Consider the following 27856-nt stretch of genomic DNA (forward strand, 5'->3'; position numbering starts at 1 on the left):
TTTGGGTGGGAATACAATGTGTTCAACGGGCTCAAGAGGTACGAAAGCATGAAGATTATGGAGCGGGAACTTTCTTGTGGTAGACTCGGACCAAAAGCGAGGCTATATGCGTTGGAGTGTTAGACATTGTGGCCATTGAACTGTTCTGTCTCACAGCTGATGTCAAGAAGCATGCCAAGATGGCTAAGAGCATAGCCGTCTCTCATTTCTCTGGGCAAGGCGCTTACTTATCTATCCCCTTTGATGTCGGGATCTTGCCAGCCCTCATCGCATGAACTTTAGTCTGCATCTAGAGGATTGAGAATTTGTACTGCGTTGGCGTGCTTTATGCTCTCCATCGCGCCCTTTTTCGGCTTCGGCTTCGGTGCGGTGAGTAATAGTGAATACTACGGATCCGAGGTTGGGACTCGTCGCCGGTATCCACATGCTTTTCAGCTGAACAGCTCAGATCTGGTGAAAGTATACGAACTTCCCGGGCACTGATCTCTGCTTGGAGTGAAGGCATACGATTGAGCATCATGGAGATAATCTGATCAACGAAGGCAACAACTACCGCGGGAGAAACAAAACAAGCTTAACCTACTTATACTTGATCCTGCGATCCTGTCCACAGAGGGCTGATTTTGCGGGAGGAATCCTTTCTCGGGAACAGTGGCCTCCTCGTCAGCCTTATAGCCAGCCCTACCGCTCCTGGGCAGAAGTGAGGAAGTGGCAAGATGATGAACTGGGTGGGGAATGTACGAGTCCACTTCGACGAGGACAGTCTCAGACAGGAACATGAAACAGCCACGATCAAGGACCGCAAGGCTCATCATCCTGGACTCGCGAAACCATGGCCTTCGTTGTCGAGTACCAGCTTGCTGGTGAGGAAGGCGATCCGATGGCTGCAGTCGACGGGGAAGGAGCATTCGCTCTACGTCCATATCCCGTCTCGGATTGGCCATAGCCCCTGTCTGGACCTGGCGTTGACGGCTAATATGGAAGCTCATAGCATTGATACCGGGGATGCGAGTATCTCCGAGGAACGCTGTTTTCACACGTCTACACTTGCTACGGGAGCTCTGCATTCGCTGATGAAGAGTGGACGAGGCGCGACGTCTGATGAGGCGATGCTCACTGTCGCGCTGCTGTTCAACTTCGAAGCTGATGTCCGGGCATGGTCGATTGAACGGAGGAGAGGGCCGGTGGATCATTCTGCTGTGCTGCATATGAAAGGCCTCGCGGCGATGTTCTCGTCACGGCCACCTGGATCTGAGACCGAAGCAAGTGCGGCTTTCAGAGCTTTGTGGTACGCAACGAGTTTCTACGTGGCGTTTATACTCCAACTGTTCAGTCCGGAGACTTCGCCGTTCGAAAGGCCCGTCTGGTTGGATCTTGAGCCCGTGGTGGACGATGCACGGGGCGTTGAAAATGTGGTGGAGTCGATAAGGAGTCTGAGAAAGATCAGTAACAAGCTGTTCATCTGCTTACCACGGCTGATCAAGCTCTGTCAGAGAGTACGAAGAGGTGATGAGGAAGAAGAGACGAAAGAAGCAGCGATCAAAGTTGCCAAACTCCTCTATGGACTAAACGATACTCGCGCCGAGGATCGTCTCTTACACAGTATCAATGTCGTCAAGACGTCCGAAAGAGAATCCCCTGGAATGGAACTCATCCCTTACGTCTTCAAATTCTCCTCCTTCACAGAGTACGAAGCCGCCGTCGCATACTGGACAACCAGACTCTTCGTCCTGCAACAATGCCGCCGCCTCAACAGTATCTGCCCCGAAATTTTCTCCACCTCCGACCTACAAAGCGAAGGCTCCCGCACAGCCAAAAACATCATGATGTCCTGGTCCGCCATCCTCTCCTACCGATCCATCACCAAAATGCGCGGAAGCGTAGCCTTACAAGCGGTCTGGGGCGTGCTGTCGGAATTTGAGATTTCCAAGAAGGTGTCGGAGAATGATATGGAGATTGTGAAGTTGTGGTTGTTGAGGCGGTCGAATAAGTTGAGTGGGGATGCTTGTGTGTTGACGGAGAGGCATTTGGATGGGTTTGCGGCGCTGCAGAGTGGGGATGGGATTTGGATGCCGCTGATGGGGGCTTTCGAGTGAGATGGACAGGGTAGGGATGAGGAGGTGTGTCTTGCTCATCTCGCGCATAGACGATGAAACACTTCGAGTGACGTCTTGGGGAAAGGGCGATCTAAGACGTATGGACGTGCCCTTTATCTAATGTGCGTAGAGGTAGTTTGAAAGGTGACGCTCTAAGCTGGATTGACAGCGGTTTGAAGCGGATCACGAGGTTCTCCATAATGAACTATCTTACCCTTTCACTGCCTGCCTCTCCTCGTCACCAAACGCTCGAACAGGTTGTAGCTACCTTCTCAGTCAGCTACACCTCCCACAGAGGTCGAATTCAGTGCAAGACCGAGAGCGTTGCAATTCTCTCCAGATTACGTACAGGTATGTTGACTCACTTCTTGTCTGTCTCTGAATCCAAACGTGCGTCCTCCTGTTCGAACGCTTGTGCCTCAGGCATCAAGCTCAAGGCTGAGCCTCCTGCTCATTCTGTGTCACGCTAGCCAAAACCTACAGACTTCACGTCCCTCGTGATATGAACTCCATGTCTTACAAACAAAAACAGATCCAAATGTCTTCCATCGCCCACACCGATGCCATCAACCGCTCCATCAAAACATGCACGGAAGCTCCGAAGAAATCCTCGAGCATGCGACGCCTGCAGCCGGAGGAGTGTCCGATGTCAACCCGCCCAAGACGACACCTCCTCATGCCAGAACTGTGTTGACTATGACGAACCTTGCACTTTCGATCGACCCGGACGCCAACCAAGAAAGCGCCATGCAATTTCGGCCAGCGCCTCTTCGACTGTATTGGCCCTAACGCCCCAGCTGGCAGAGAAATCTGCATCTCACTGGACACCCCAACTTGCCATCAACCAGGCACTGGTCATGGACTTGACAGAAATATTCTTCGAAGTCGTGTATCCCGTATTTCCGCTGTTCCATCGCCCATCATTAGTACACAGAGTCTCCCGCGGCGAGCACCTTCAGAATCGTCCTCTGTATGGGTCGGTGGCAGCTATGTGTGCACTTTCTGCCGCCCGTGCCCGTGATGGCGCACTGCTGCGATCATCCTGGGACATCTCCAAGCTGCAAGACCCGACATCAGAACAGCTGTTCGAAGCTGCTGTGGACGCAACACCCAAGGACGTTCTAGGCGACCAGTCGCTCGACTACATGCGCGCCTCCTTGCTTCTAGCTATCACAGCGATACAATATGGCTCCCCAAAATTAATGAAGTTCCACCTCTCCAGGTATCAAACCTACGTGGCTGTCGGGTCTTTGCACGACGAGACGCACTGGCCGGCAGGGATCTCCGTCATCGAGGCTGAAGAGCGGCGGCGTGTCTTCTGGTCCGCCTACACGCTGGATGTGTTCACGTCCATCGTGTGGGGTGGAATCATCAGTAGTCGAGAAGCCTCTTCGAACGTTTCTTACCCTGCAGAAAATGACGACGAAACCCTTGCGTCTACCAGCGTCCAAGATGAGCCACTCAGCGTCAGTTGGCTGCGCGGCTGGAACTACGTTACTGACATGTATCGTATATTGGAGTACGCTGCAAGCGATCTGCAGCGATCCCGCGCCGCTGTGATGAGGACACCCCGGATTCAGGCCTTACAAAGCTATCATACGCCTTCACAAGCTACCGTCCTCGACCGCATTACATCAATGTACGGCGACCTTCCCGATATCTTCAAGGTCGCCGCTCAGCCGACACACGATCCGCGACGAGATTTGTTCAGCTTTCAAGCGGCAAACATTGCTGCCACAGTCCAACTCGTTCGCATGGTCTATTTCAGCAGCGACGATTCAACCCTACAGCAAAAGTGCCAGGTCGCCAGCGAGGTCCTTACTGGTTTTGCAGGTATGCCTACGGCCTACCTTCGTGCGATTAGCTCACCGCTATTCCATCACCTCGCCGAAATAGGGAGAATCTTCGGTGCCGCCTTTGGTTCAAGAATGAGCGCAGCACTCTATCACTCGGTACGCTCGGTTCTTCTCGACCTTGCCGCTTTTTTGGCCGACCTAGAGAAGAGGCTTTGCTGTGCGACTGATGCGAGCAAAAAGGTCGAGTCACAAGTCGTGCGCATTGATCGATTCATTCATGAGCAGCATCAATTGCTCAGCGAGCCTTTGACTCAATTCGTGGGAGATGGCAATTCTGAAAGCACCGACGTGGTGCCTGTTGCACTGACTGGACCAGACGTGGACCAGCAGTCGCTGGACATCAGCTTTCCACCGGAGCTCTTCGAAGACTGGAATTGGGCCTTTACTTTCACATGAGACTTTGACGAACGCCAAAAAGGCCTGCATTGCCATTCAATACAAGTTCGGAGAGATCGAATTCATCTCATACATGTTCTTCGACATATGAAGAGCTCTTTTCTGGCTCAACTCCATCCGCAACAACCCCAAAGTCTTTGTTCACCGAGCGATACGCCTGTTCCATATCTTTGAAAAGCGGTGACGAGGACGAGAACATGGCCTCGATTGACTCTAATGATCTCTTGGATGTTTCGGGGTAGAGGAAGAAGACGATTGGAATCCAGAGAAGATTGAGTCTCGCGAAGAGAAAATAGGTTCGACTCTGGAGAACGCGTCAATACCAGGGTTTGCACATTTGATCTTAGGAGATGTTGACGTACCTTTATGTCGCCGAACATTATGGGGTTTACGAGCACCGTCATGCCAACACCAATTGCCCACCCAGCGATACCGAATCCATTGCCTTGGGCCCTGAGCTCGTTGGGAAATATTTCAGTCGGGATCAGGAAGGCGACCGCACCCCAAGTGCTGGCATAGATGAGGTTGAAAAGGAACAGCATGGTCACCGCTGCCGGAGCGATGCTTCCGGATATCGAGGGCCTGTGAAGGGATACCTCGTAAAGGATTGCTGCCTATCCCAATATCAGTATGCGTCGTGGACATCACCTGACTCAACTGCACTTACGATGAGGTTGACCAAGAACAGGCCTGCGGCTCCTCCCATCAGACAAATACGACGCCCTATTCGATCCACCAACTGCGCAGATATAATCGTACCAACGATACCAATCGTGTTGAGGCCGCCGGCAAGGCCATTCTGCTTGAGAGTGCTGTAGCCAGCCTGGCTTAGGAGAACAGGCGAATAGGCTGTCACGGCAGTGATGCCGGTCCATGAAGCCATGATCTGGAGCCACAGGCAAAGCCAAGCTCTACGAGAGAGATGTGGTGCGTATTGCTGCCCAATACCAAAGAGTATCTTCACGAATTCGATGGGAGAATTTGGCTTGCTGTGCTCTGCCATGGCACAGATCTCCTGAAACTCGACTTCGACGTCCACATTTCCACGTATGTGCTGCAAGACTTCCCTGGCTTCTTTATTGCGACCCTTTGAGGCGAGGAATCGAGGCGAGTCTGGGAGCAGTCTGATGCCTGCCAGCAGCAGCAATGCAGGTATGCATTGAAAAGCGAGGAGGAATCTCCACCGGATGTCGGAATATCCATTATCAATGAATGAGAGGCCAAATGACAACCAATATGCGATGGAAATTCCGAGGTAATTGGCGATGAAGACGTAGCCGAGCATGCCACCGCGGTGAGTTGCGTTCGACACTTCTGCAATGAGGACGGGAGTGATACCGGTCAGCGCTGCTCATTTATATCTCGTTAGCTTGAGCTAGGAGGGTCTATGCGACAGCATTCGATATACCTCCAGTTCCAAGTCCCGTCACGACGCGAGCTACCAGGATGAAACTGGCACTCTGCGTCGCGGCTTGCAGAGCGCCTCCAACCAAAGCGAACAGGGCTGCAAGGAATAGGCCGTTAATGCGCCCAAGTCGGTCTGCTATCCAACCCCCGAGGAAGCACCCAACAATGGCACCGAGGTAGTACTGCAAAAAGTTCTTAGCGGTGAAGGTCTTCGGATCTGGACCATGTATCACTGGCGTACTATGCTCACGATGCCACCTTGTTTCGTCACGTTCGTTACCGTGCCGTCTGGCAGGCCGATGTCCACTTCTTGGACATATCGAGGGCTGGCATTCACGCCTCCCATAACACCCTGCTGCACGTTAGCGTCATTTGAAACACGACCATGCGATGGATCATTGACGTACCTGATCGTAGCCCTCGAAAAAGATTGCTATCAGAGAAAAGGTTTGGATAACAAACCCGAGTTGTTTGGCTGATAGCCTTTTCCAAGCATTGGTGATTTGCATATTGATGATGCCCAGAAAGAGAAGTCATTCATGTGGAGAAAGGTAGCGTTGGGGAGCTCGTGGCATTTGATATGAGATGAACATCGCTGTAGGATTGCCACGAGGTCGTCACACTAGGGTCATGCACCCCAACTTTCTTGACTGGCGAAAAGACGTCCAGACGAACAAGCGAATAAGCGAGTAGACGACCATGATCGGTGTCCAGGCTTTCCGGCAAGACGAAGACGAATAAGCGAACAAGCGAACAAGCGAGCAAGCGACGAAGCTATGGAGGGGCGAAACGACCGCATTATCGCATTGACGACAAAAGCAAGAGGGCTAGCAAAGACTTGAAAGATACCTTGTGTTCGCTCTGGAGTATCGAAGCCTCTGTTTGCTAAACCTCATTACCTGTCTTCGCATTAGGGCCAAACTGCTTCTGCGAGTACAGCAACACCATCAAGTTTCGGGACAGCCCACACAACCATGGGCAGCATCGGCGACCATCAACAAACAGGCCAAAATGGAGGCACCTCACAGCCACTGGATCTGACTGTTCTCGGTCTTAACAGCGGCACAAGTATGGACGGGATCGACTGTGCCCTGTGTAGGTTTCGTCAAAGAACCCCAAACGACCCAGTCGAATTTGAATTGCTGAAGGTGAGCAATTGCCCTTATCTTGGTTTCACAAGAGGAGTATTAGCTCACTGTGCTCCTAATCAGTATGGAGAAGTGCCCTTAGAGCCAGTGATCAAAAAGCGAGTGATGCAGATGATCTTACACAACAAGACTACTCCCGAAGAGCTCTCAGAAGTCAACGTTCTTCTTGGCGAAACCTTTGCTTCGGCCGCAAAGAGTTTCTGCAAGCACAATGGCGTCGACTTCCACAGTATCGATGTCATTGGCTCTCACGGTCAGACCATATGGCTTCTGAGTATGCCAGAGCCAGGTCAAACAAAGAGTGCCCTGACGATGGCGGAAGGGACTTTCATCGCCTCTCGGACTGGCATCACTACAGTTACAGACTTTCGGGTCAGTGATCAAGCCGCTGGCAGGCAAGGTGCGCCTCTCATCGCCTTCTTCGATGCTCTCCTTTTGCATCATCCAACAAAGCTTCGTGCTTGTCAAAACATTGGCGGCATTGCGAACGTGTGCTTCATCCCTCCTGATTGTGATGGCGGCGTTGATGAATGCTTTGACTTTGACACGGGCCCTGGCAATGTATTCATAGACGCAGTCGTGCGGCACTACACCAATGGCGAGATGGAATACGACAAGGACGGCTTGATGGGCAAACGAGGAGTTGTCAACCAAGATCTCGTCGACGATTTCCTGCGGCATGAATACTTCTCCCTGGACCCGCCCAAGACGACAGGCCGCGAAGTGTTCCGGGATACATTTGCGTTCGAGCTCATTCGAAAGGCTGAAGCCCTGGGAATGTCCCCAGACGATGTCGTGGCCACAACAACCCGCATCACAGCGCAGGCAATCGTTGATCATTACAAGCGCTACGCTCCTTCGCAAAACATCGACGAGCTCTTCATGTGTGGCGGAGGTGCCTACAATCCGAATATTGTGGAGCACATACAGATGCATTATCCGCAAACGACAATATACATGCTCGATGACGCAGGAGTTCCAGCCGGTGCAAAAGAGGCTGTAACGTTCGCCTGGCAGGCTATGGAAGCCGTCGTGGGGAGATCTATTCCCGTGCCGAATCAGGTGGAGACGAGGAGAGAGTATGTCCTTGGGAAAGTCAATCCCGGGGAGAACTACAGAGCTGTGATGCGGAAGGGTATATTGTTCGGTGCGGCTGAGGATCATCTGCCGCCAGTCAGCGAGATGGTTCTGCTGAAACAAGGAACAAGGTTCGACAACAAATGGTAACACGGCGGTGCTTCCGCCGACTGGTCGAGGCTGGAGATATCGAGCGATGGACACGTGGGTCAGAGTACGACACAGTAGTTGAGGGAGGCTCGAGGTGCATGTAAGGGCCAGAACTGTGAGATGGAAATAGACGGCGACTGAAGCGGAGGCCACGAAAATTGACTTCTGCTAGACGCCATACCATATCGCATAGGGCAACGACTTGCCGATCAAGCCACGGCTATTACTTCCTTGCCCCAACTTGAGGGGCGTCGAGGACCGACTTGTGGTTTCATTTCTATCATAACCAGTTCCTGACTTCTTGCTCAAGGAGAGATCTCAATAGTGATGCGTCGCAAGTGAAACCGGAACCAGCAATCAGGCTGTCACAGACGCCCTCCACGAACCCTGCCGAGGCATGTCCGTCTTCATCGCGTACGATACTCCCTCGGCGGCTTCGGCTGCAAAGAAATCCAAGCAGAGCAACAAGGTCTTATTCGTGGACTGCAATGAGGGAGGAAAGCCTTCTGAGCAAAGCAAGGCACGTTTGAATCGCCATGCGGCCCTCAAATCATCCGCAAATACCAAGAGGAATCGATCGGCGGCCTTGCATGATGATAGTAATCAGTATAAGGCCACCAGCGGCAGCATTGAACCATCTACGCTCAAGTTTCGAGTGAAGGAGCAACAGCCTTCATCGTCATGCCAAGGCCAAGAGAAGCAGAAGCTTGAAAAGGGAGCGAAAGCGCTCAAATGGCGAGACGTCGACACCACTATTGCGAAAAGGCTTCCATCCGATCCACGCTCCGTGCGGCTCATTACGAACACTCCCTATGGAGCGTTTCGATCACCTTCGCCCAATGTCGACGACAAGCTGGTCACAGAGATCATCAACTGGTTCTTCCTGGGCAAAGAAGAGGCTACTTCACGTGGGACACTCCAAATTGCTGCTGATCATTGGATGAAGCAGCTATGGGATTGGGCGGTGAAACATGAAGTGTAAGTCACATTTATACGAGTTCCTTCCATTGTTGGCATTGCTGACAACGCCACATCAGACTATTCGAAGGCGTGGTCTTGAACGTAATGAAGAAACGAATTGAAATCGCCGGAGACAACACCAAGCATCAGGGAGAATACCTTCGACAAAAAGGCCAAATCATCCGGAGACTTCGACGAACTGTTGAGAATGAAGGCCCTGAGCTCGACTCTCCGACCATATTCGTCATAGCCAACATGGCCATCCATGCGTTCCAGGACGGTGATGCTCGAGCCGCACGACTGCATCTTGAAGCACTAGAGGCCATCAAGGCTCCTGAAAGAATTCCACCATACGAATGGGTGGGTGTGTGGCTTGTTGACTTCCGGCTGGCGTTGATTCTGGGGTGCAAACCGGCCATGTCCTATTATCTTCCGTACGACCGCGACAACTTGGTCCCGGACATAGATCAAGATGCACTTAAAGAGCGCATCTCCGACTCCATGGATCATCTTCCGGAGTCCTCGACATACGACAAGGGAATGCATAGCCTCGTCCGGCAGATGTGGCAATTCTACCTGGCATGGCCGAGCCTAGCTGCTTTCCCAACTGAGCCACTCGGCATTATATACAACCTGGAGTTCACCCTACGCACCTTCCACGCGGATCTGCTGATGGATCATGGCGAATGCGAGCCCTCTGCTACAGTGCGAAGATCTCTCGAACTGGCGCTGTACGGAATACAGTCCCATCTCTGGATCGTGGCGAGACATTGGGAGCCGCTCAGTTGGGGCGTACGAATGCTTTGCCTTAGGAAAGCTCTTTCTATACTCACAACTACACCGGATTTCGTGAAAAATTGGATAGACGATAGTGGTGGATCACCGTCATCGCTCATATGGATACTGTCAACGCTGACGGTCTTTTCCATGGACGAAGGTGAAGGTCGAGCTCCGATACCGGTACTGTCAAGAGCAGCCAAACTTCTCGGTATCTCTTCTCTGCATGAATTTCTGATAGAGATGAAACGGTGGCCCTGGCTGAAGAATTGGCATGCTGTCCACTTCCCTCTTGTGTGGGAGCAGATCGAGGAGTATAGAGCTGCTACCGTCGACCATGAACCAAGCAGCGCCCTCTGGCAGACCCACCGTATCTCGAAACCTAAGCCACGGAAGCTGTTTGTTGGCGCAGTGGAGTTCTACGATATCTGATGCTGGCACCTGCACAATTGAGAACTCACTAGAGATACACCGACGTATAATCATATCATGGCTTCCATTAGCAGGGCCCACTCCAGATCATGACTACAAGACATCAACGCCCAGCTTAGTCGCACTGATACGGGCCGAAACAGTGACAGCTCGCACGACCTCCAGACACTTCTCATAATGAGAGCAAGCAGGCTTTCGGTGTCATCAAGCCGTATTCTTGAGTACCAGCTCGAGATCAATCCATTGTAACGTATGAGCACTGAGAAACATCAATGATTAAAAATGACTCAGGAGCCCTATCATCTTCGAGAAGGATTGAAACCCACCCCCGCAAGCTAGACGCATGAGTTGCAACTCTCATTCCGCCTAATGCAGGTGTTGCAATCCATTTCAGATCGTGTTCATGATCCCGATTCACTTGCAGCAAGAATCTTCCGATGCAGATCATCGCCTCTGGTTAGACTCTAGAGAGGAGATCATTGCCTTGTGTTGCCTCTCTCCATTCGAGTGTGCATGCTGCCCGTTCGCATGATCTCGTGGCACAGCCGTGGCGGAGGATAAGAACGGGCCCATCGTTGTTCAAAAATTAGACCGGGATACCGGATTTGTCAGCTCCTTCCTGATTGGGATCGATCGCACGTGTCAAAGCGTTTCAGCCTTGAAGTTTAGAATGAAAGCTACCCGCCTCAAAAGCCGGTTCGGGTGTGGCCGTCAACCCTTTTCATGAAAGATCGTCTGTGACTCCATCGATATGGCTTGTTGTGTCTCTGCTTTGATCTGCTCTACGTTGAAATGGGGAGGGAAATCTCCGAGGTATACAGAGTTTGGGTGTGACTTGTCTGGCGATCCTGAACGCGATGGACATATAAAGACAGAGCCCAGCACCTCTGAGCTGTTGTTGTGCTACTGAGACTTCCTCAAACCAAAACGACCAAGCCAGCGACGGAGCACGCCACGCCACGCCACACTCACAGACATCTCAATATCTCGTACCTCGACGAACCCTACGCCTTACTCGATCAGTAGCAACAACACCAGCAAACAACAATGCCCTCCACAATTAGGATCCTCCTCGCCGCCCTCCCCTTCCTCTTCGCAGCCACAGCCCAAGACATCAACGTAGGCAACGGCATCAGCTGCATCGGCGACAATGCCTGCTGCGGCGGCACCCTTCGCAGCGACGGGAACGACATCAGCGGTGCAGTCTGCTGCCCGCAAGACCCCAGTGGGAGCCAGATCGAAGGAGAAGGCACGACCTGTGCAACGGGAACCGGTGTTCCCTTGACGGCCGGCGTCACGATCACCGCCGACTCTGCTGCTGCGACGGGCGCGGCGGGTTCTTCTTCTGATATGGCCACCAGCGCTACGACATCTGCGGAACAATCGTCCGCTTCTGCTTCTTCATCAGCGTCGTCTGCTGCGTCATCTGCTTCTGCTGCAACGACTTCCTCAGGCAGCGGAGCAGCCAAGACCATGGCAGCGATGGCACCGGCGGCTTTTGGGATGGGAGCGATGGCCGTTGTGTTTGCAGGCATGTAAGCGTTACAGGTAGCACAGTTATGACAAATACGGGGATGTATCCACTTGGGTTCATACTGTGATATTGAGAGAGCCGGGGCACATTGGCTGTACAAGACTGTGATCATAATCAATGTGGATGGCTAGACTCGCTACTCGATGATATTGAATCAAAACGGAGAGCTTCCAGTAATACTTAAGCCCCCATCAACCTCAAGATTACTTCCTGTAACATGACTACTTTCATCGCTGAGGAAGAAGCTGATCACACTCGCTGTCTCCTCTGGCCAAGCATTCTTCCTCAGCGGAACATTCGTAGCAATTTCCGGGCCATTGGTCGTCACCTGGTCCTCCAGGCTGTCTGGGTACATCGGTCGAGCCATCGGTGTTGCAGTGAAACCTGGGCAAACAGAGTTGCAGCGGATACCGTGCTTGCCGTAGAAGACGGCACCATTTCTAGTTATGGCGAGCACGGCGGCTTTGGTAGCACTATATGACGGGAAACCGTATGTTGTCAAGGCAGCTGTCGAAGAGATGTTGACGATGGAGCCGCGTTGATAAGCGATCTCCTTTGGGGTGGATGGAGTTACGTGGACCGGTCTGGGCTCTTGAGAGGCCATTTGCTGTGCTTCGGCTCTTTGGCAGAGCTAGACACCGCGTTGATTGACTTCATACGTTCTATAAAGGCGAGTCAGAAAATTCCACAGCGTATTGCAGGAGTAACACACACCTGTCAAACACAGCTTGCGAGACTTTTGTTTCGTCGTCCCTAAGTTCACCTCCGTCTAAATTGATACCCGCCACATTGGCGGCGTAGTCTAGGCGACCCCATTTCGAAACAAATGTTTTGATCATCATGTCAATGTCCTCTCCGCGCCGAACGTCAATGTATTGATATGCCGCATCAACGCCGTATTCGTCCTTAATCTGCTGAGCAAGCTGTTTTCCTTCGACCGACATATCGGCGATGAGAACATTCATGCCTCTGCTAGCCAGCTTGCGGGCAGTTGCCGCTCCGATGCCCTGCGCTCCGCCTGTTACAAGGGCATTGAGGGTAGTGTTTGCGGCAACGGGGGTTGTGCTGGCCTGCGAGTGACCTTCTAGTTGTGTCTCAGTTTCCATTGTGGCGTGGCGTCCTGATGGGATAATTTTGGAGAACCTCTAGGACTGTGAACACTTATATGATCCAAATCGCCAAGCGGTAGCTGAACGGCTGAAAGGCCATGAGTCATGTTGACATGGATGCTACAGATAAGGCGTCCGTGGAACTCCACGTACAGAAGATCATGCGGGCGCGCAATCCTTCAATTCGACAATTCTCATGTTCCACAGCGTCGCACTTGCGTTTCTGCTGGTACATCGGAGCCCCAGGCACTCGCGATCGAGAACTCGAAGTGTCGATCCAATATTTCAGCCTCGCTCCTCACATTGCTGAAGAATAGATTCGAGCACCGCATACCCGTGATAAAACGGATACGCAGAAGTTTCATTGGGTTGCCCGATAATGTGCTTCTCCGATGATGCGTGAAGAGAGTTGATGAACGCTCGCAATAACGTCTGGTGAGACCTAGTCTGATGCGTAAGTTGTAAGCCAGCCAGGATCAATGCCGAACTGATCGCATAGAACAGCAGGTCCCAAGCGACCTGCACGATGGGGGACAGCGGTTTCACGCTGAGGAAGGTCTCGATGACGGTGGCGTAGCTGATCTCAAGCAGACTAAAGTAAAGGTTCCTTTTCTCCGGCGACGCATCTTTGGCGAGCGATCCGTAGCGGTAGAGCCTGGCCTTGAAATGCTCGATATGAAGTTTGAAGATGAGTTGTTGCAGCCTCGCTTCCATCGACTTCCCAGACTTGATTATGCATGTGTCGCTCTGGGAGACCGATTCGACCTGCTCGACCTTCGCCATGTAAAGCTCAGTCTCCACGGCTCTGAGAACAGGATCCATCTGCTTAGCGGTCTGCCATTCCAGCTTGACGCAATTCAAGGCATTGACGAGGTCAAAGAAAGATACCTCAGATGCCCTCTGAATTGCCGACACTGCATCGTAGCGAGCAGATAGGAAGCTCATGGGGCGACGATCGAAGCTATTAGTACATATCAGCATGAGACTTTGTGAGGGAGCTAGATGGTAGTATTCATACGCTAGCGCCAAAGTGCAGTCCATGTGGATGATTGCTCTCCTAACAAAGAGTCAGTAATAGCGTGAAGAAGCTTCGAGCCAAGCATACCACATCGGGTGCATTTCCTCTTCGGCCAGCAAAGTCGTCCCATGTTGGCGAGTGAGAAGGTGGAGGCCCTGACTCTCAGCTTGTCTGACGCTTATTGCTGCATCTTACTATCAGCGTGAGTTCTTCTCAAGCAGCAGCATGCATACCAAGGAACGTCCATCCAACGCCAGGATTGCTGTCGTTCGCAACAACGTACTCGAGGAGCAGTGTGGTCTGGACATGGTCCAACGAAGGTTGCACGTAGAAGTTGGCAAGACGAAGACATTCGAACGAACATGCGACTGAGACCATTAGACCTGCTCATCATCTCGTGTACTTGTATTGCTTACCAAAGACTCTAGTAGTCAGTATTCTCTCCGACGAGACCTCATCAGCAAATTGACATCCTGAGGCCAGCACCGAGAACAGCAGTGCGTAGCCTGCCAGCTCACGATATGTCAAATCAGCAGCCGCCTGTCCGAGGATGGCATCGTCAGGATGTTCTGAAAGCAGCTGAACGACATTGACCAGACGTCTTTCAAAGTCCTCTTGATCGAGGAGATATGGCACGAAAGGGACCGCAATTTGACTATAGGCTCTGTAGTATCTATCAACAGCGTCAGTATCTGCGGCACACAAGGCGCAGCGTCCCCGTGTCCAGTGAGCTGCAACAACTTACCTCATGCATCTCTCGGTACTAGGAAGCGATCCCAGGATATCACCGAGAGTGACTTTTACAGTCGCAGACCACAGCGAGCCAAAAGGATGTAAAGGGGTTCGATTTGTAAGCCCGAACGCAGATCCTATGGATACATCAGGAGGTAGGTGGTATTCCTCCTGTGTAGCCAGGACAGCTTGGAAGAATGCAGCCGAGGAGTTTTGGCCGACGTAAAGCGTCTCCCCGGTCTGGTCATCACGCTCGCAGATGTTGGTGATGCTTTCCGAGAGGTAGTTGAGAAACTCAAGTTGACCAGGTCTCCGGTTGGTAGATGTGTTGGTAGTGGCTGGGGAAGGAAGGTCCGGATCCAATATGCTCTGCGAGGTGCCGGCATGCTCGTCACGGCTATTCAGAATTGAAGATTGCCCCAGAGCATCGAATGATCCGTGGTATGGAGGTGATTGAAGGGTCTCAATCACAGCTCTGCGATACTGCCGTCAGACTGGTCGCATGTACTTGGTGAAGGAACTCCACTCACCGACCATTCTCACCACTCCGAGTCTCTACGACCCATCTCGGACTTTGGTCATAAATGCACAGATGAGTGTGCCTTCGCTTCTGACATGTCGAGCAGGGAGTGCCGTAGTCGCAGCGTACCTTGCCTAGTCAATCTTGTTAGCACAGTCATCAACGTTGACCATGGCATGTAAGAACCTTACGATCTCGGCATGGCTGGCAAGCTTTGGGTCGTCTATTCCTTCGTCTTTTGGGCTTCGGAGTATCGACTGCAGAGCTTGTTGGTGTTGCGGACGTGTCCATTTTGATGATGAGCGATATGATTAGAGTTGCTCAGCTCATGAGGTGAGGTCGTGGTGCAAACGCCATCTTACTCACTCGGCGTTACCGAGCCGCCCATTCCACGCCCTATGAATGTCTAACTAAATTTTGCTTAGCCAAATCGGCTGGTCTCGGTCCACTCCAAACCGGTCCAGGTGGTATCCGAGTCAATTCATCCTCCACCCGGCGTTAACCAGGACGAACAGTCAGCCAAGTCAGCACCATCTCTCTTTCTTACTCCAAGTCGCGAAGCTCGCTTCCCATTTCGTCCTCCATCTTCCTTCTGTAAAACCACATGCATTTCCCCTCACTTTCGCACATGGCCATCACGTAACTTCCGCTCTGACTCCTATACCGCTTCGAAGCCGCTTGCCGCACGAACTCCGCGCCGCAGAAGAAGGATACATCTTTCCAGGAGTCTTTGACCGAGTCCTGTCCGAGATGTCTGCCCTGGCATGCGTCTCGTGCTCTCGAAATCCTACGAGTATAATTACCTGATGGAGACATTGGTCTTGCCCTCTTGTGACATGTGCTCGGGAAGGCTGACTCACATGCCCGGTCCTGAGCTGGTCATGCCACACCGGGCGTTGCGTTGAAAGGGGGATTGAACATGCCAATCCATATTCGACGGAATTGTTCTCGACGAGATGTGGTTCCAACGAAATGGCATCGGAAAGGCAATCATCTAAACGATGCAGTCTCAACTCCGCGTTCGAGCCCATTGCCCTGCAAAAGTCAATCTACTTGAAAAGGTCGCACTCGCTCCTGGAACAGAGATAATTCTGGAAAGGCCTCGACCAAATCTAATTTCATTCGAATGTCAGGGTATCGATAGTCGTCAATTCGTCACCAATCTCGCCAGCCTCGCTCAAAGAAAGCCCACTACAGCACCCTCAAACAGTCGACCTGTAAAACACCTGCAGCGGCAGTCGTAGCTTCATGTTCATCCCCGGCTGCTCGTCAAACGTGACATTCAGATCCACCGCATACCGTCTCGAAAGCAAAGGCGAGTAGAATGTCGGGCTGGGCATGTTGTCGCCGTCGACGATGAACGGAAACGAAACCGCAGTGGAGAAGACCTCCTCACTGATGATGGATTTGTCATCTACAACAATTGTCAGCAATGGTCAATCAACAATGTGTGCCTAGGCTTGGAAACTGACCTTCGCTCTCGGACTCGTTCGTCTGCCACTGGTCAATGGCCATTGTGTAGTTCTGAGTGTGCGTTTTGTCTTGCTTGACAGCGGCCTCTCGGTCGTACATGGCGCCCTGCATTGTGTGCATGTTGAGCTTGGAGCGCTTGGGCATGACAAACGTCGTACTTCGCAGTTTGGCCGTGATTCGTAATTGCTTGGGCAGTTCGTTGGCGTCGAAGTCCCTCGTATGTGGCCTGAAGAGCATAACGAACAGGTTGACATTGGTGGATCCGCCCTTCGCTCCTAGCTTCAGAGCCATGGCAGGAGGTTCTTCGCTGATGAGACCAATCCGGGATGCTTGGCTGCCCTTCTGCAACGATTTCGATGCTCGAAGTGAATATTCGTCAGAGAAGTCTTCTACTGGTACTGGCGGTGGTGGCGAAGACGTTGGCAGAAAGCTGAAGTCTCTCGACGTCGATGCAACAATCTTCCTCTCATGGAAGGCCGATGCAATTACGGTATAAGTGATGCGAAAGTCGGAGTTGAAACTGGGCTTGAAACTGTCTGCCCAGTGTTTTGGAGCCGTCTTCGAGTTGAGGGTTGGTAAGATTTCTTGTACGATTTCCCCGTTAATCCTGGAGTCGCCCCATGATCCGACTGAGTTGGCTTCGTTTTGCAGCGCGAGCTTGAATGGAATCTGGGTTCGAAACTTGGACTCTGGCGTGGAGGAGGCATTGGCAGACCCGTCGAACATTACCGCCGACAGAAATGTGTGGGTCTCGACCTGTGAGGCACTGTTGAGGCCACCAGGAGGGTACTCTTGGGTCTTCGTCTCGACGACGCCTGTTGATACGAATGATTAATATTGAGTTACAGTCCAAGAATCCGGAGTAGACATACCTTTGACAACGACTCTATACCCAATGTCCTCATAATTCTTCTTCAAGGTGAATGTGGCAGCGCCAGTAATTTGATCGTCGCCATTGAAGGCAGGCACACGAGCTTGTTTAGATTGCTTCTCTGCGTCGAAGCGCAACTGCACGTCGATATGTGGCGAAGTCTTCCAGCCCACCATGTTTGGATGTGGATGAGGAACAAGCTGGAGAGGACTGGAGAAGACTTGGAGAACCCGGAAAAATATTCTGGAGTGACGTGGAGTGCGTGGAGTCGGTGGAGTTGGTTGAAAGAGAGAGTGGACCTACTACGATATAGCACGACCCACCGGTGCCTTTAAAGATATCACATCAGCCAACGATATCAGCTGCGTCGGGGGTCATCTCGGTGGATTATTCAACAACACGTTCAGCATTGTGACTTGGCAGGCAAGTACACCACGAGCTGCCCCTATGACACAACGTGGCCCGCGGGTACTTTCGCAAAGGCTGACGGTATGTTGGCGGTACGTGCGGAAGTTGCTGTTGGTCAGTTGGTTGCTGGCTTGTCTTCTGACGACGCCGCCCTGCAAAGCCTGAGCAAAGAATTTTGGTCGCTATCTCTTTCACGTGGCGACGAAGATGCACCGCGCCGATCCTGGGTTGCGCTTGGAAAGCATAAAGTTTGGTGAGGAATGGTCCAACAGGAAACGATAGCCTGTAAGAAGTTCTAACTCGCGAGATGGATGCGTGCCCGTCGTCCAGCTGACTATTGCTGGAGGAGGAAGGAGATGACAGGTCCAAGATGACTGTTAATGTCTACGTCGACCTCGGTACATGTACAAAGTACACGGCTGAGACAAAGAAGGTTGATCCCACGGCAGTGCTCGCCGGCTCCTCGGCGAGATGGTGACATTGGGCTCTGTCTCGGATTGCCTCTTTGGGAGCTTAACACCGAGTTAACCTCCAGCGACGTTTGTTTCAACGTCACCTCGGTGTTGCTTGAAGATGGCAGTCGAACAAAAGGCAGCTTCGTGCCACCCTGGAGAAGCGCATAGAAGCGCATTTCATCATGCCAGAAGGACCCAGCGACATCAACAACACTACCGTCCAGACAGAGACTGGAGATGAGAAGCCAGCAGAGGCCTCGAAATGGACCGTCGTTACAGCCGCCGGGGCGGTGCTCTTCATAGGCGTGGGCTACACAAACACCTTTGGCGTGTTCTCGAACTATTATCAGACTCACTTACTGGCTGGTGACCCTCCAGAGAAAATCATACTCATTGGTAGCGTGGCCTCCAGTCTTTACTTCATCTTGGGAGCATTCACTGGACGCTTTGCCGATCTCGTGGGGTATCGAGTATCGCTCATACTCGGAGCTGCCTTGATGGTGGTTGCGTTGTTCACGGCGAGTGTATCGACCACGTTCTGGCAGCTGTTCATGTCACAAGGCCTAACGTTCGGCTTAGGCCTGGCCTTTGTGTACATGCCAACGACAACGATCTCCAGGCAATACTTCGGCGCTCGGATGCATGGTCTCGCAAATGGAATCATTATATCAGGTGGTGCCTTGGGCGGATGCGTGTTGCCGTATTGCGTGGATCTGATGATGGCGAAGTACGGCCTCGCAAAAACATTCCGGATCCTAGGATACATCGCCATCGGAGTCCTCGTACCGAGTATCTTCTTCTTAAAGCCGAGAGCATCTCAGGACTCACGAACGCGTAGGGGTCAAGTGTTCGATGTCGAGCTTCTGAAGAACAAACGTTTCCTGTGGCTGCTGGCGGCCTGTACTATTGCTATGATTGGGTTCCTGCCAAGATACTTTTTGATCTCATCGTCAGCTGAAGCCAAGGGCATAGGGTCCACGTACGCATCCTGGCTCTTGGGTCTCATGAACGGGCTCTCGATCATAGGAAGAATCGGCATAGGCTATCTCTCAGACCGGCTTGGCAAGGGCACTGCTCTTACTCTTAGCTTTCTTCTATGCGGCATTGGACACGTCGTATTCTGGCTTCCTGCCGTGTCACTCCAGGATGAGAATACCGAAACAGCCATAGCGTTGTTCACCCTCTTCGTTGTTTTCGTTGGCGTCTTGGGTTCCGGTGAGCTGCATGAAATAGACAGAGGGCTGCCCCGAACTGACTCTCCGTAGGCTTCATCTCCCTCTTCCCAGTCGTTGTGGCGGATATGTTCGGATCTGAGAATCTAGCATCCAAGACTGGCTTGCTTAACACCGCCGTTGGATTTGGAACCCTCGCCGGACCGAGCGCAGTATACGCAATCATCGGTTCTGGCCTACACAGGAAATGGATGGCCGGCGTGCTCACAGCGGGGTTGTTGATGCTTGTAGGAGGCATCCTACTCTCTGCAATGTCAGCACCGTGGAACAAGATTCGACGGAGGACCGGGGCCGAGTCTGTGTGATGAGTGATCGGATTGGCTGGTGATGGGAGCCGGCGGAGGATTCGCAGTTGTAACTTGTTTAATAAGAATGAAGGACTTCGGGCTCGCATCCTTATTCCTGCACCGAAGAGTACAAAGTACATCACATCGATGCTTCGTCTTGCCCGGGAAACTTGACTTGGAACGTAGCTGCGACAACATGAAGTTTACGTTTCAACTGTGAAACGTGAGACGCACTTTGCTTGCAGCTGTTGCCCCAAGTGGAATGCAGCGCTCACTAGGTCCGACACTAACATGTGACAAGCACGTCAGTGCGACAAAAATGTAAGTGAATGTTCGAGGTTCAAAAGCTCCTGTGCACCTCAAGCAACGCAGAAAAACCGTCCTATGACGTCACCACCACTTTTTCCATCACTTTCCAGGTTCATCCTGTCCACTCTGTTACACAAATCAACCAATCCAGCAGTAACATGGTATCCAAAAACTTCCTCATAACAGGCGCAGCCCGAGGCATCGGCCGTGGCCTCAGCCGCCTTCTTCTTCAAAAAGGCCACCGAGTGATGCTTGTGGACAACAACATCACCGAACTGAACCACATCAACAACCTCCTTTCCCAGCAATACCAACCCGACCGAGACTTCCAATCGATCCAATGCAATCTGCGAAGTCCGATAGAGATCAAAGGCACTGCGGAAGCTGCACGGCAATTCTTCTCTGGCCATGTGGATTGTTTGATCAACAACGCGGCGAACACGAGTGGCGTAGGTGGGAGTCATTTCTCCGAACTGACGTTGGAGGATTGGAATGCTTCTGTTGAGACGAACCTTACGGCGCCCATGTTACTCAGTCAGGCATGTCTATCGATATTGCAGAAGACCGGCGCACGGACGAGTGGAGGGTGTATCATCCACATGTCCTCAACACGAGCCTTCATGAGCGAGGTCAATAATGAGCCTTACTCGGCGACCAAAGCTGGGTTGTTGGGATTGACGCAGTCGATGGCGACGAGTCTGGCGCCGTTGAATATTCGTGTCAACGCTATTTTGCCGGGATGGATTCATGTGCAGAGTGAATGTAAGGAGGCGGATGAGGAGGGACAGGCGTGGGAGGAGGGTTTGAGTAAGAATGATCATGAGTGGCATTTGAATGGTAGGGTGGGACGAGTGGAGGATGTTTTGAGGGCGGTGGAGTATCTCGTCGAGAGCGAATTTGTGACAGGGGCGGAGACGGTTGTGGATGGGGGAGTTACTCGAAAGATGGTAGGGATGATGAGCGTGGGTCGTTGTTCGGATACATTACTGACTGCACTTCGTAGGTCTGCCCAGAAGACTGAACGATACTGGACTACCACGACAGCTATCTACTGCTCGGTGACCGTAGCAAGGCCTTCCCAGAGCTCGCATCTCTGTAGTTGCGCACTGGGGATATTCTCCATCCTCGATGCATTCGTCTGGATGACCAACCGCTGGACCTCTGCATCATCTTGACCACCATGGCCGCCATTGCCCCAACCCCAGCCTGCCCATCCGCCCCACCCATGACCACCACCCTGACTCTGCCAAGGCTGCCACTCAGGCGCCTGCCTGACCTTGTACGTATTTGGATCGAGAGTCAGGATGAAGCTAATCCAATAGCTCATCATAACAGGCACAATGTTAGCATTGTACGTCAGATAGCTGCAAGGGTCACCACAAGCCCCAGCGTTATTCGGTCCCCAGATCGCAGGCTTCTCAGAGACGTGAGGCACACCGAGACCCGCCGCGATCAAGGCCTGGTCTTGAACATTGTATCTGTAGTTCCAGGTCTTTGCTGCGGAGTTATACTTTGCTAGTGAGCTGGCCATTTGGATCCCGGGACAAATAAACGTCGCTTCTCCGTATGCCGCTGCAGCTGCTGGGAAGTATGGGCCATGAGCAATCGGTGCGCCGAAGCCGTTTTCTGGATAGGCTCTGCTGATCTTTTGCAATGTCGAGTTTCCAAGCTTGGGGTAGTTGGCATCCATGAAGTTGAGGAAATCGCTGGACGTATTGGCATTGATTGCAAAGCCCGTGCCTTCATCTGTATCATCTCCAACGATCAAAGGCACACGAACGAGCTTGCCTTGCTCGAAGAGGTTGTAGAGGTAATCGGTCGAGAACGTGCTGTCGATGACAGGCAAGAAGTACCACGATGGGTTCGGCGTACTTGGCGCATCGGGGAAAGGCGAGGTGACGTCTGCGCCTTGGAGAGTCGCGGTGTCTTTTGACCGAAGGCAAGCCATCACGTCGATGCCCTCAGCCGGGTCACAGCTGACGTTCTGCGCGAACCTCTCAAACTGGAACTCCATTTCGGGCACAGTCCTGTGCGTTGGCCAGAAGGGCGACTCCGAGATTCCGCCAACGAAGAGGTGGTCGTCCCGGCCGCCATACGCGGTGAGGTGGAAAGCAACACTTCCAGCTCCTGCGCTGTCGCCGTGGATGACAACGTGCTCTGGGTCACCGCCAAACTGCTACACATCAGCTTCTGCATCTTTTGTCTACCCAAGCATTGGTCTTACGAGATGGATGTACTGCTGTACCCAATGCATCGCTCTACCAGTGGTCAGTGTTGAGATTTCAGAAGTTTTTAATAATAACACTCACTTCCTCTGGTCCAAAAGCCCAACATTCAAATCTCCATCGCCTCTCACCTTCTCACTAGCAAGGAATCCAAAAGCTCCCACTCGATAGTTGATCTAACACGAGCATCAGAATCTTCCACCAGCAATAATCTCCCATCCACCTCACCTGCACAGCAATCATGCCATATCCACTCCTCTCCACCACCTCCGTGAAATTGAAATTCTGATCCGTATCTCCAGCATACCCGCCTCCCTGAATGAAGAACCACACGGGCAGTTTACTCTCCGTTGTAGCGTTCGCAGGAGCGAAGACGTTCAGGTACAAACAATCTTCATTCACACTATCGCTCAGCCCGCCACCGAAGTATCCCAGACATGTCGGTTGGAAAGCATCTGCAGGTTGGACGCCAGTCTTGTGAACGGGATCTTGGGGCGCTCGCCAGCGGAGGTTTCCAAGTGGTGGTGCGGCGAAGGAGATGCCGAGATACTGGAGGACGTTGGCGGGGGAGAGGCGGGTTCCTTCGTAGGTGGAGTAGCCTAGGTTGACGGTTGTTGTGATGGGACTGCCGTGGTTGTGGCCTGGGCTGTGAGGAGGGCCGTGGCCGGGCCAGCCCCATTGAGGGAGACTTGATGCCGTGGAGGCGAGGAGGAGGGCGGTCGTGGTGAGGGATAGCATCGTGGGCACTGTCGAGATCCGGCAGCTCTTGACAACAGCAGGAAAACAACTCACCATGAGGCGACCGCACTCGTAAAGAACGACAAGAGAAAGTGAAGGGAATCAAACCACTTTTACCTACATCATCCACTACCGCAATAGATTGCCCTTCCCCCGCCTCCTCTCATGTCTGTCGTGCATATCACACCGTAGCATGCCGTTCAAGCGCGAATGTGCCGTGCCTCTTTCTCCGCAAAATCCAGAGGTCGGTGATGGTGATGGCGTCGAGCAGACGCAGGAACCGCTGCCTCCTCCACTTCGGATGGATTTAAAGTTTAGCCGCTTACTCCTCATGCAGGATTGGGCGTGATCAAGCTTCGGGGTTGTGGAATCGAGGTGGGCAGACACTTTGTCCTCTTGATCGTGCTGGTCTGCAATTGTTCTCTTGAGATGTAGAATCGACTGATAGTAGTTTGACGAAACCTCCACGTTGTCGCTCTAAGCGGTGAATGAGATCCGGAGATCCCTCCTACCAAGCGTTGCATTGCTGCAAGTATTCCACCTTGCACACCAATACAAAAGATCTCACCCCGACGCATAGCATGTCTAATCGAACAATATAGCCGCCCCATCAACATCCACTTCACACATCCAACCCAGCAAGCCCATCCAACCCCTCAATATTCCGATAATCAACACACCGCCACTCACCCTCCAACCACCTCCACACCGTCTTCGACACATTCTGCTTGACCGTGCCCGTGCCCCGCGGTAAGTTCGACTCTTCCAATGTCACATAGCACTCGGCGAAGAGGTTCTTCTCGTCCACACACGTCAACACGTCCACGAGGCGAGTGCGACACCTGGGGTTCGATTCTGTGAATTGTTGGATGACTTCCAGCATGCCGGCGCGGGAGATGTCGCGGGTTTGTTGAAGGTGGTATTCCGAAGGGGTCTGCTTGTATCGCGATATCGACCCGCAGCTAAAGACGACGTTGTAGGCTGCCCAGGCTGGGTGGGAGGGTGAGAAGTCGCGGTCGTTCATGGCTGTGACTGATTGCCGGACACGGTCTTCGATAAAGCCTTTTCCGTACTCCGCCTTGACGTACTCGTTAGTTGACGGACTCGAGGAAGCAGAGCTGTTTGGGAAGAGTCCCTCCCCGTGTATCGTCTTGTTCATCGCTTCGGAAGTACTCCCTCGGCCACATACATCTGGTATGACTTTCAGTCTTGGGCCTTGGTTGCATCTACGCCAGAACGAGTAGCTGGCGTCGAATGCAGCCACGGACTCAGAAGACTGACAACAGAAGTGGTCGCAAGGTGATTGTTACACAGTCCACCACATCCGCGCTCTTTCCTCAAAGAATATCAACCGTGTGTAGCTGTGAGCTCTCACCAGCGCGCGCGTTCTCTATCTCTTGCTCGAAATGAAATCCAATCGAAGTCGCAAATGGCTCTGTAGAAGAAAGTCGTGGTGTATCCCTATCGTCGATTCGAACTATGCACTACTCGTGAGGATTCTAGAAAGTCGTCAATAGTTTATAGAAGAAGCAGTCAACTCAGCTACGGCTGATCAATCTCGAGGCGGCTTCGAGTCTAGGAGGGAATATCAGCTAGAAGAGTCCTGTCGAGTACCTAGAAGAATGTTGACGCGAGGAACTTCGGGTTTAAACTTTAGATGTTCTTCGCATCGAAAGGCCTCGGCGGTCTGTTCAAGGCTGCGGCTGCCTCAGGCCAACTTCACGAGTTCCGGGTCGTGGAGATCAACAAACCGGCTCTCGGCAGCGCACATGCAAACCTACACTATAAGCGATCTTGCTTCTCTTTCGAGACTGACTATGAGAGCGGATACCACTTCTGGAGAACAGGAAGGATCGCGGGGTTCATAATGCATTACCATTTCTTCGTGCAAGGAACGGGCCTCCGAACTCAGCAGCAGCAGCGTTCAGTCCATCCCGATCATCCGAAGAACTCGCAGCTCCCAGCCGCATCCGCTCCGCTATGCCTGTAGCCCATGAAAGAGAAGTTTCGAACGAGGAATAACTCCGTGTAGAACTATCCCTCACTCAAAACCGACTCCTTCGTTGTGCTCTATGTCTACGCTGTACAAGGATCGGACCAAGTCGGCTTGACGTCTGTATCAACCTCTTTCTCACCTCTTCCAGCCCGTAATGGCGTCGTCGATCTCGTTCCTGTACTGTCTCTGCTCTTCACACTGTTTCAGGAACACCTTGTACTTGGCTGCAAGCAGCTTCTTCTCGCCCTCATCCTTGTTTGGATAAACTGCCTTTCCAGCCTTGCTGAGTCGGTCCATGATATCCCACAGTGGCTCACTCTTGCCTTGCTTGTCGGTGCTTGCAGCCTTTGCGCCAAGCATGGCTGCACCGTGGACGACGGCGGCGTGGACGTATCGTGGGATGAGGACGGGCATGTTGCAGGCGGTGGCCATGAGAGACATGAGGACGGGGTTCTGGCACTGAGAACCAGACATGAAAATGCTGGAGATGACGTGGCCGGCGTTGTTCATCTGCTCGATGATCTGGTGGGTCTGGAGAGCGATGAACTCCATCGTACCGTAGTAGTACAGTGCAAGGCCGTCGATGCTCTTGTCGCTTGACAGACCGATGAGGGAGCCCTTCATGTCTGGATCGGCTACTGGCGAGCGGTTGCCGAAGAGATCGCCGTAGAAGAAGAAGTGGCGGCCGAGATATGAGATTGCTGGAGCTCCAGCCCTTTGCTGCAACTCGGTCAAGTGCTCGTTGAGGTAGTCGTAAATGTTGGCGTTGAACGTCTCCGCCACGGACATGGCCTCCTGGAACGCCGGATGCGTCTCGACCACGTGCTTGAGCAACTCACCGGTGGCGGACTGACCGCCTTCAGCAAGCCAGTAATCTGGGATCAACACATCACGGTACGGACCCCAAACGCCGTTAACGAAGACGGGCTTCTCGGACATGGCGAGATGGCAAGTCGAAGTACCTGCGACAGCAGCCAGACGGGTGAAGGCTTGAGAGACGTCGTTCTTGGGCTTGCCTGCGTCGATGCTACCGCCCGACAGGTTCACCTTTGCACCGACGGTGCCAATCCAGCCAGCGTATGCGTCAATGACAGCGCTGCCAACCGCAATACCGGCTGGAAGGCCCATGTCGGCGCCCGCCTTTTCTGAAAGCGTACCGATGAGCTCACCAGCGGTGAGGTATCGGCCGTTCTAAATCGTGGTCAGCTCATTGTCCTTCGCGATTCACGCTAGAGGGTTTATACCACCCCGTCGACGCCACCCATGCGTTTGAAGTTGTCCTCACACAAGTCTTTGAGACCAATCTCGGTCAAGAAGTCCTCTTGCCAGCCCTTGACACTGCCATCGACACCGACTGGAACGTAGCCCTGCTTGCAAACGACACTGCAGAAGCTGCGCGTCTCGCTGCCGGTAGCCATGTGGGTGAGGGCATCTCCCAGATCGTAGAACTTGCACTTGTCGAATAGCTCTTTCGGCATGTTGTTCTTGAGCCACAGCACCTTTGGAATCTCCATCTCAATGCTCATCGAGCCACCCACATATCGAAGGAGGTTGTGGTTGGTGGCGTTGATCTTCTTCGTCTCCTCGACTGGGCGGTGATCGAGCCACAGGATGACGTTCCGGTCGTTGCCGTCGGCGTTGTCGAACTTGGGGCCGGTCACGGAGACGGGCTCGTCGGTGTCCTCTCTGAAGACGGTGAGAGAGCAAGTGGCGTCGAAACCAATGCCGCGGATGCTGTTGGGGTCGATGTTGTGCTGTGACATGGCTCGCTGGATCGACGAACAGATGCATCGCCAAATGTTAGTTGTCGATTGTTCCTGGCATCTCGTCAGTCTTGAACCTCGAATCTTCGAGTCAATGGGCCGCTCTCACGTAGTATCCAGTCTCGGGCTGCCACAGGCCAATGTTCTCGCTGGCCAGGCCGACGATGTCGCCCTTGTCGTTCATGATACATGCCCGAGCAGAACCGGTGCCCACATCGATGCCGATGTAGTGGTTCTTCTCGGGATTGAGCTCGTTGTGTGGATCGACCGACATTTGCCTGGAGCCGGATCTCGCTGGGTTGCGGTAGGGCATCGACGTGCCTCCGCCGAAGGCTTGCGAGTGCGACATGGCGGGCAGCTATTTGTAGGGAGGCGTTTCCAATGGTTTGTCACGGATCCCTTGCGTCAGTGAATGCTCGGCGGCGAGCTTGGGCTGGAGTGAAGCTTGTGAGAGCTCGTTTCAAGAGTGATGAGCAGGCAGAAACGAGCCAGGAAGCGGGTGAAGCAGAAATTGCTTCGAGGGGCAAGGAAGTAATTGAAGGGAGTCGATTTTTCGGTGAGCTTCAACGAGACCCTGTACCTGCAGCTCTCAATCACTCAGCACGATGATGTATTTTTGGTGGAGACGCGGGGGGTTCGTTCACGGAAGTCTGGGTGGCTTCAATCATTGCTGGCCATCGAATTGATTTCCGCTCTCTTGGTCAGCTTGGCCGTTATCAGCAGCTTTGGTGAACATTGCGAGAATTGATTGATCAACTTGTGCCCTCTATCCATAGGAATACATCGAAAGACGACATTCTTCGACACCTCTTTCCCGTCGTCTTCGAGTCCGGGGAGCTTGGACGTTGCTCGGGGGTCTCGGCTGAAAACCTTCCGCAGATCAGTCC

The 27856-nt window shown here is 52.8% G+C and overlaps 13 protein-coding genes across 13 annotated transcripts; 7 read left to right on the forward strand and 6 right to left on the reverse strand.

Moving 5' to 3' along the window:
• Nucleotides 1-716: 716 nt before the first annotated feature.
• On the forward strand, nt 717-2096 carry M409DRAFT_23932 (uncharacterized protein; the record flags this gene model as incomplete). The annotated part of the gene is made up of 1 exon (XM_033807007.1): nt 717-2096. One exon carries the CDS (start codon nt 717-719, stop codon nt 2094-2096), a length of 1380 nt encoding a protein of 459 aa, XP_033666531.1.
• A 560-nt stretch (nt 2097-2656) lies between these two features.
• On the forward strand, nt 2657-4348 carry M409DRAFT_67036 (uncharacterized protein; the record flags this gene model as incomplete). Its single annotated transcript, XM_033817225.1, has 1 exon — nt 2657-4348. The coding sequence occupies one exon, from the start codon at nt 2657-2659 to the stop codon at nt 4346-4348; it is 1692 nt and encodes a 563-aa protein (XP_033666532.1).
• A 67-nt stretch (nt 4349-4415) lies between these two features.
• Nucleotides 4416-6264, reverse strand: M409DRAFT_36881 (uncharacterized protein; the record flags this gene model as incomplete). The annotated part of the gene is made up of 6 exons (XM_033810629.1): nt 4416-4652; nt 4711-4962; nt 5016-5695; nt 5757-5937; nt 5997-6110; nt 6163-6264. The coding sequence occupies 6 exons, from the start codon at nt 6262-6264 to the stop codon at nt 4416-4418; spliced, it is 1566 nt and encodes a 521-aa protein (XP_033666533.1).
• Nucleotides 6265-6729: 465 nt separating this feature from the next.
• Nucleotides 6730-8130, forward strand: M409DRAFT_23935 (uncharacterized protein; the record flags this gene model as incomplete). Its single annotated transcript, XM_033807008.1, has 2 exons — nt 6730-6903; nt 6967-8130. 2 exons carry the CDS (start codon nt 6730-6732, stop codon nt 8128-8130), a joined length of 1338 nt encoding a protein of 445 aa, XP_033666534.1.
• A 397-nt stretch (nt 8131-8527) lies between these two features.
• On the forward strand, nt 8528-10299 carry M409DRAFT_23936 (uncharacterized protein; the record flags this gene model as incomplete). Its single annotated transcript, XM_033807009.1, has 2 exons — nt 8528-9108; nt 9168-10299. 2 exons carry the CDS (start codon nt 8528-8530, stop codon nt 10297-10299), a joined length of 1713 nt encoding a protein of 570 aa, XP_033666535.1.
• Nucleotides 10300-11346: 1047 nt separating this feature from the next.
• On the forward strand, nt 11347-11838 carry M409DRAFT_23937 (uncharacterized protein; the record flags this gene model as incomplete). The annotated part of the gene is made up of 1 exon (XM_033807010.1): nt 11347-11838. The coding sequence occupies one exon, from the start codon at nt 11347-11349 to the stop codon at nt 11836-11838; it is 492 nt and encodes a 163-aa protein (XP_033666536.1).
• A 149-nt stretch (nt 11839-11987) lies between these two features.
• Nucleotides 11988-12939, reverse strand: M409DRAFT_23938 (uncharacterized protein; the record flags this gene model as incomplete). Its single annotated transcript, XM_033807011.1, has 2 exons — nt 11988-12453; nt 12548-12939. 2 exons carry the CDS (start codon nt 12937-12939, stop codon nt 11988-11990), a joined length of 858 nt encoding a protein of 285 aa, XP_033666537.1.
• A 288-nt stretch (nt 12940-13227) lies between these two features.
• Nucleotides 13228-17732, reverse strand: M409DRAFT_23939 (uncharacterized protein; the record flags this gene model as incomplete). The annotated part of the gene is made up of 11 exons (XM_033807012.1): nt 13228-13903; nt 13961-13999; nt 14048-14144; nt 14194-14328; nt 14377-14633; nt 14706-15167; nt 15223-15346; nt 15833-15953; nt 16421-16626; nt 16685-17500; nt 17558-17732. The coding sequence occupies 11 exons, from the start codon at nt 17730-17732 to the stop codon at nt 13228-13230; spliced, it is 3108 nt and encodes a 1035-aa protein (XP_033666538.1).
• Nucleotides 17733-18601: 869 nt separating this feature from the next.
• M409DRAFT_23940 (uncharacterized protein) lies at nt 18602-19956 on the forward strand (the record flags this gene model as incomplete). Its single annotated transcript, XM_033807013.1, has 2 exons — nt 18602-19634; nt 19685-19956. The coding sequence occupies 2 exons, from the start codon at nt 18602-18604 to the stop codon at nt 19954-19956; spliced, it is 1305 nt and encodes a 434-aa protein (XP_033666539.1).
• Nucleotides 19957-20405: 449 nt separating this feature from the next.
• Nucleotides 20406-21268, forward strand: M409DRAFT_23941 (uncharacterized protein; the record flags this gene model as incomplete). The annotated part of the gene is made up of 2 exons (XM_033807014.1): nt 20406-21194; nt 21251-21268. The coding sequence occupies 2 exons, from the start codon at nt 20406-20408 to the stop codon at nt 21266-21268; spliced, it is 807 nt and encodes a 268-aa protein (XP_033666540.1).
• A 27-nt stretch (nt 21269-21295) lies between these two features.
• M409DRAFT_36853 (uncharacterized protein) lies at nt 21296-23210 on the reverse strand (the record flags this gene model as incomplete). Its single annotated transcript, XM_033810626.1, has 5 exons — nt 21296-21408; nt 21490-22423; nt 22472-22505; nt 22557-22648; nt 22701-23210. 5 exons carry the CDS (start codon nt 23208-23210, stop codon nt 21296-21298), a joined length of 1683 nt encoding a protein of 560 aa, XP_033666541.1.
• A 622-nt stretch (nt 23211-23832) lies between these two features.
• M409DRAFT_23943 (uncharacterized protein) lies at nt 23833-24369 on the reverse strand (the record flags this gene model as incomplete). Its single annotated transcript, XM_033807015.1, has 1 exon — nt 23833-24369. One exon carries the CDS (start codon nt 24367-24369, stop codon nt 23833-23835), a length of 537 nt encoding a protein of 178 aa, XP_033666542.1.
• Nucleotides 24370-25341: 972 nt separating this feature from the next.
• M409DRAFT_67043 (uncharacterized protein) lies at nt 25342-27282 on the reverse strand (the record flags this gene model as incomplete). The annotated part of the gene is made up of 3 exons (XM_033817226.1): nt 25342-26397; nt 26451-27023; nt 27079-27282. The coding sequence occupies 3 exons, from the start codon at nt 27280-27282 to the stop codon at nt 25342-25344; spliced, it is 1833 nt and encodes a 610-aa protein (XP_033666543.1).
• Between the last annotated feature and the right edge of the window lie 574 nt (nt 27283-27856).

Source organism: Zasmidium cellare (assembly GCF_010093935.1).
Source record: "Zasmidium cellare ATCC 36951 unplaced genomic scaffold M409scaffold_21, whole genome shotgun sequence".
NCBI lineage: Eukaryota > Fungi > Ascomycota > Dothideomycetes > Mycosphaerellales > Mycosphaerellaceae > Zasmidium > Zasmidium cellare.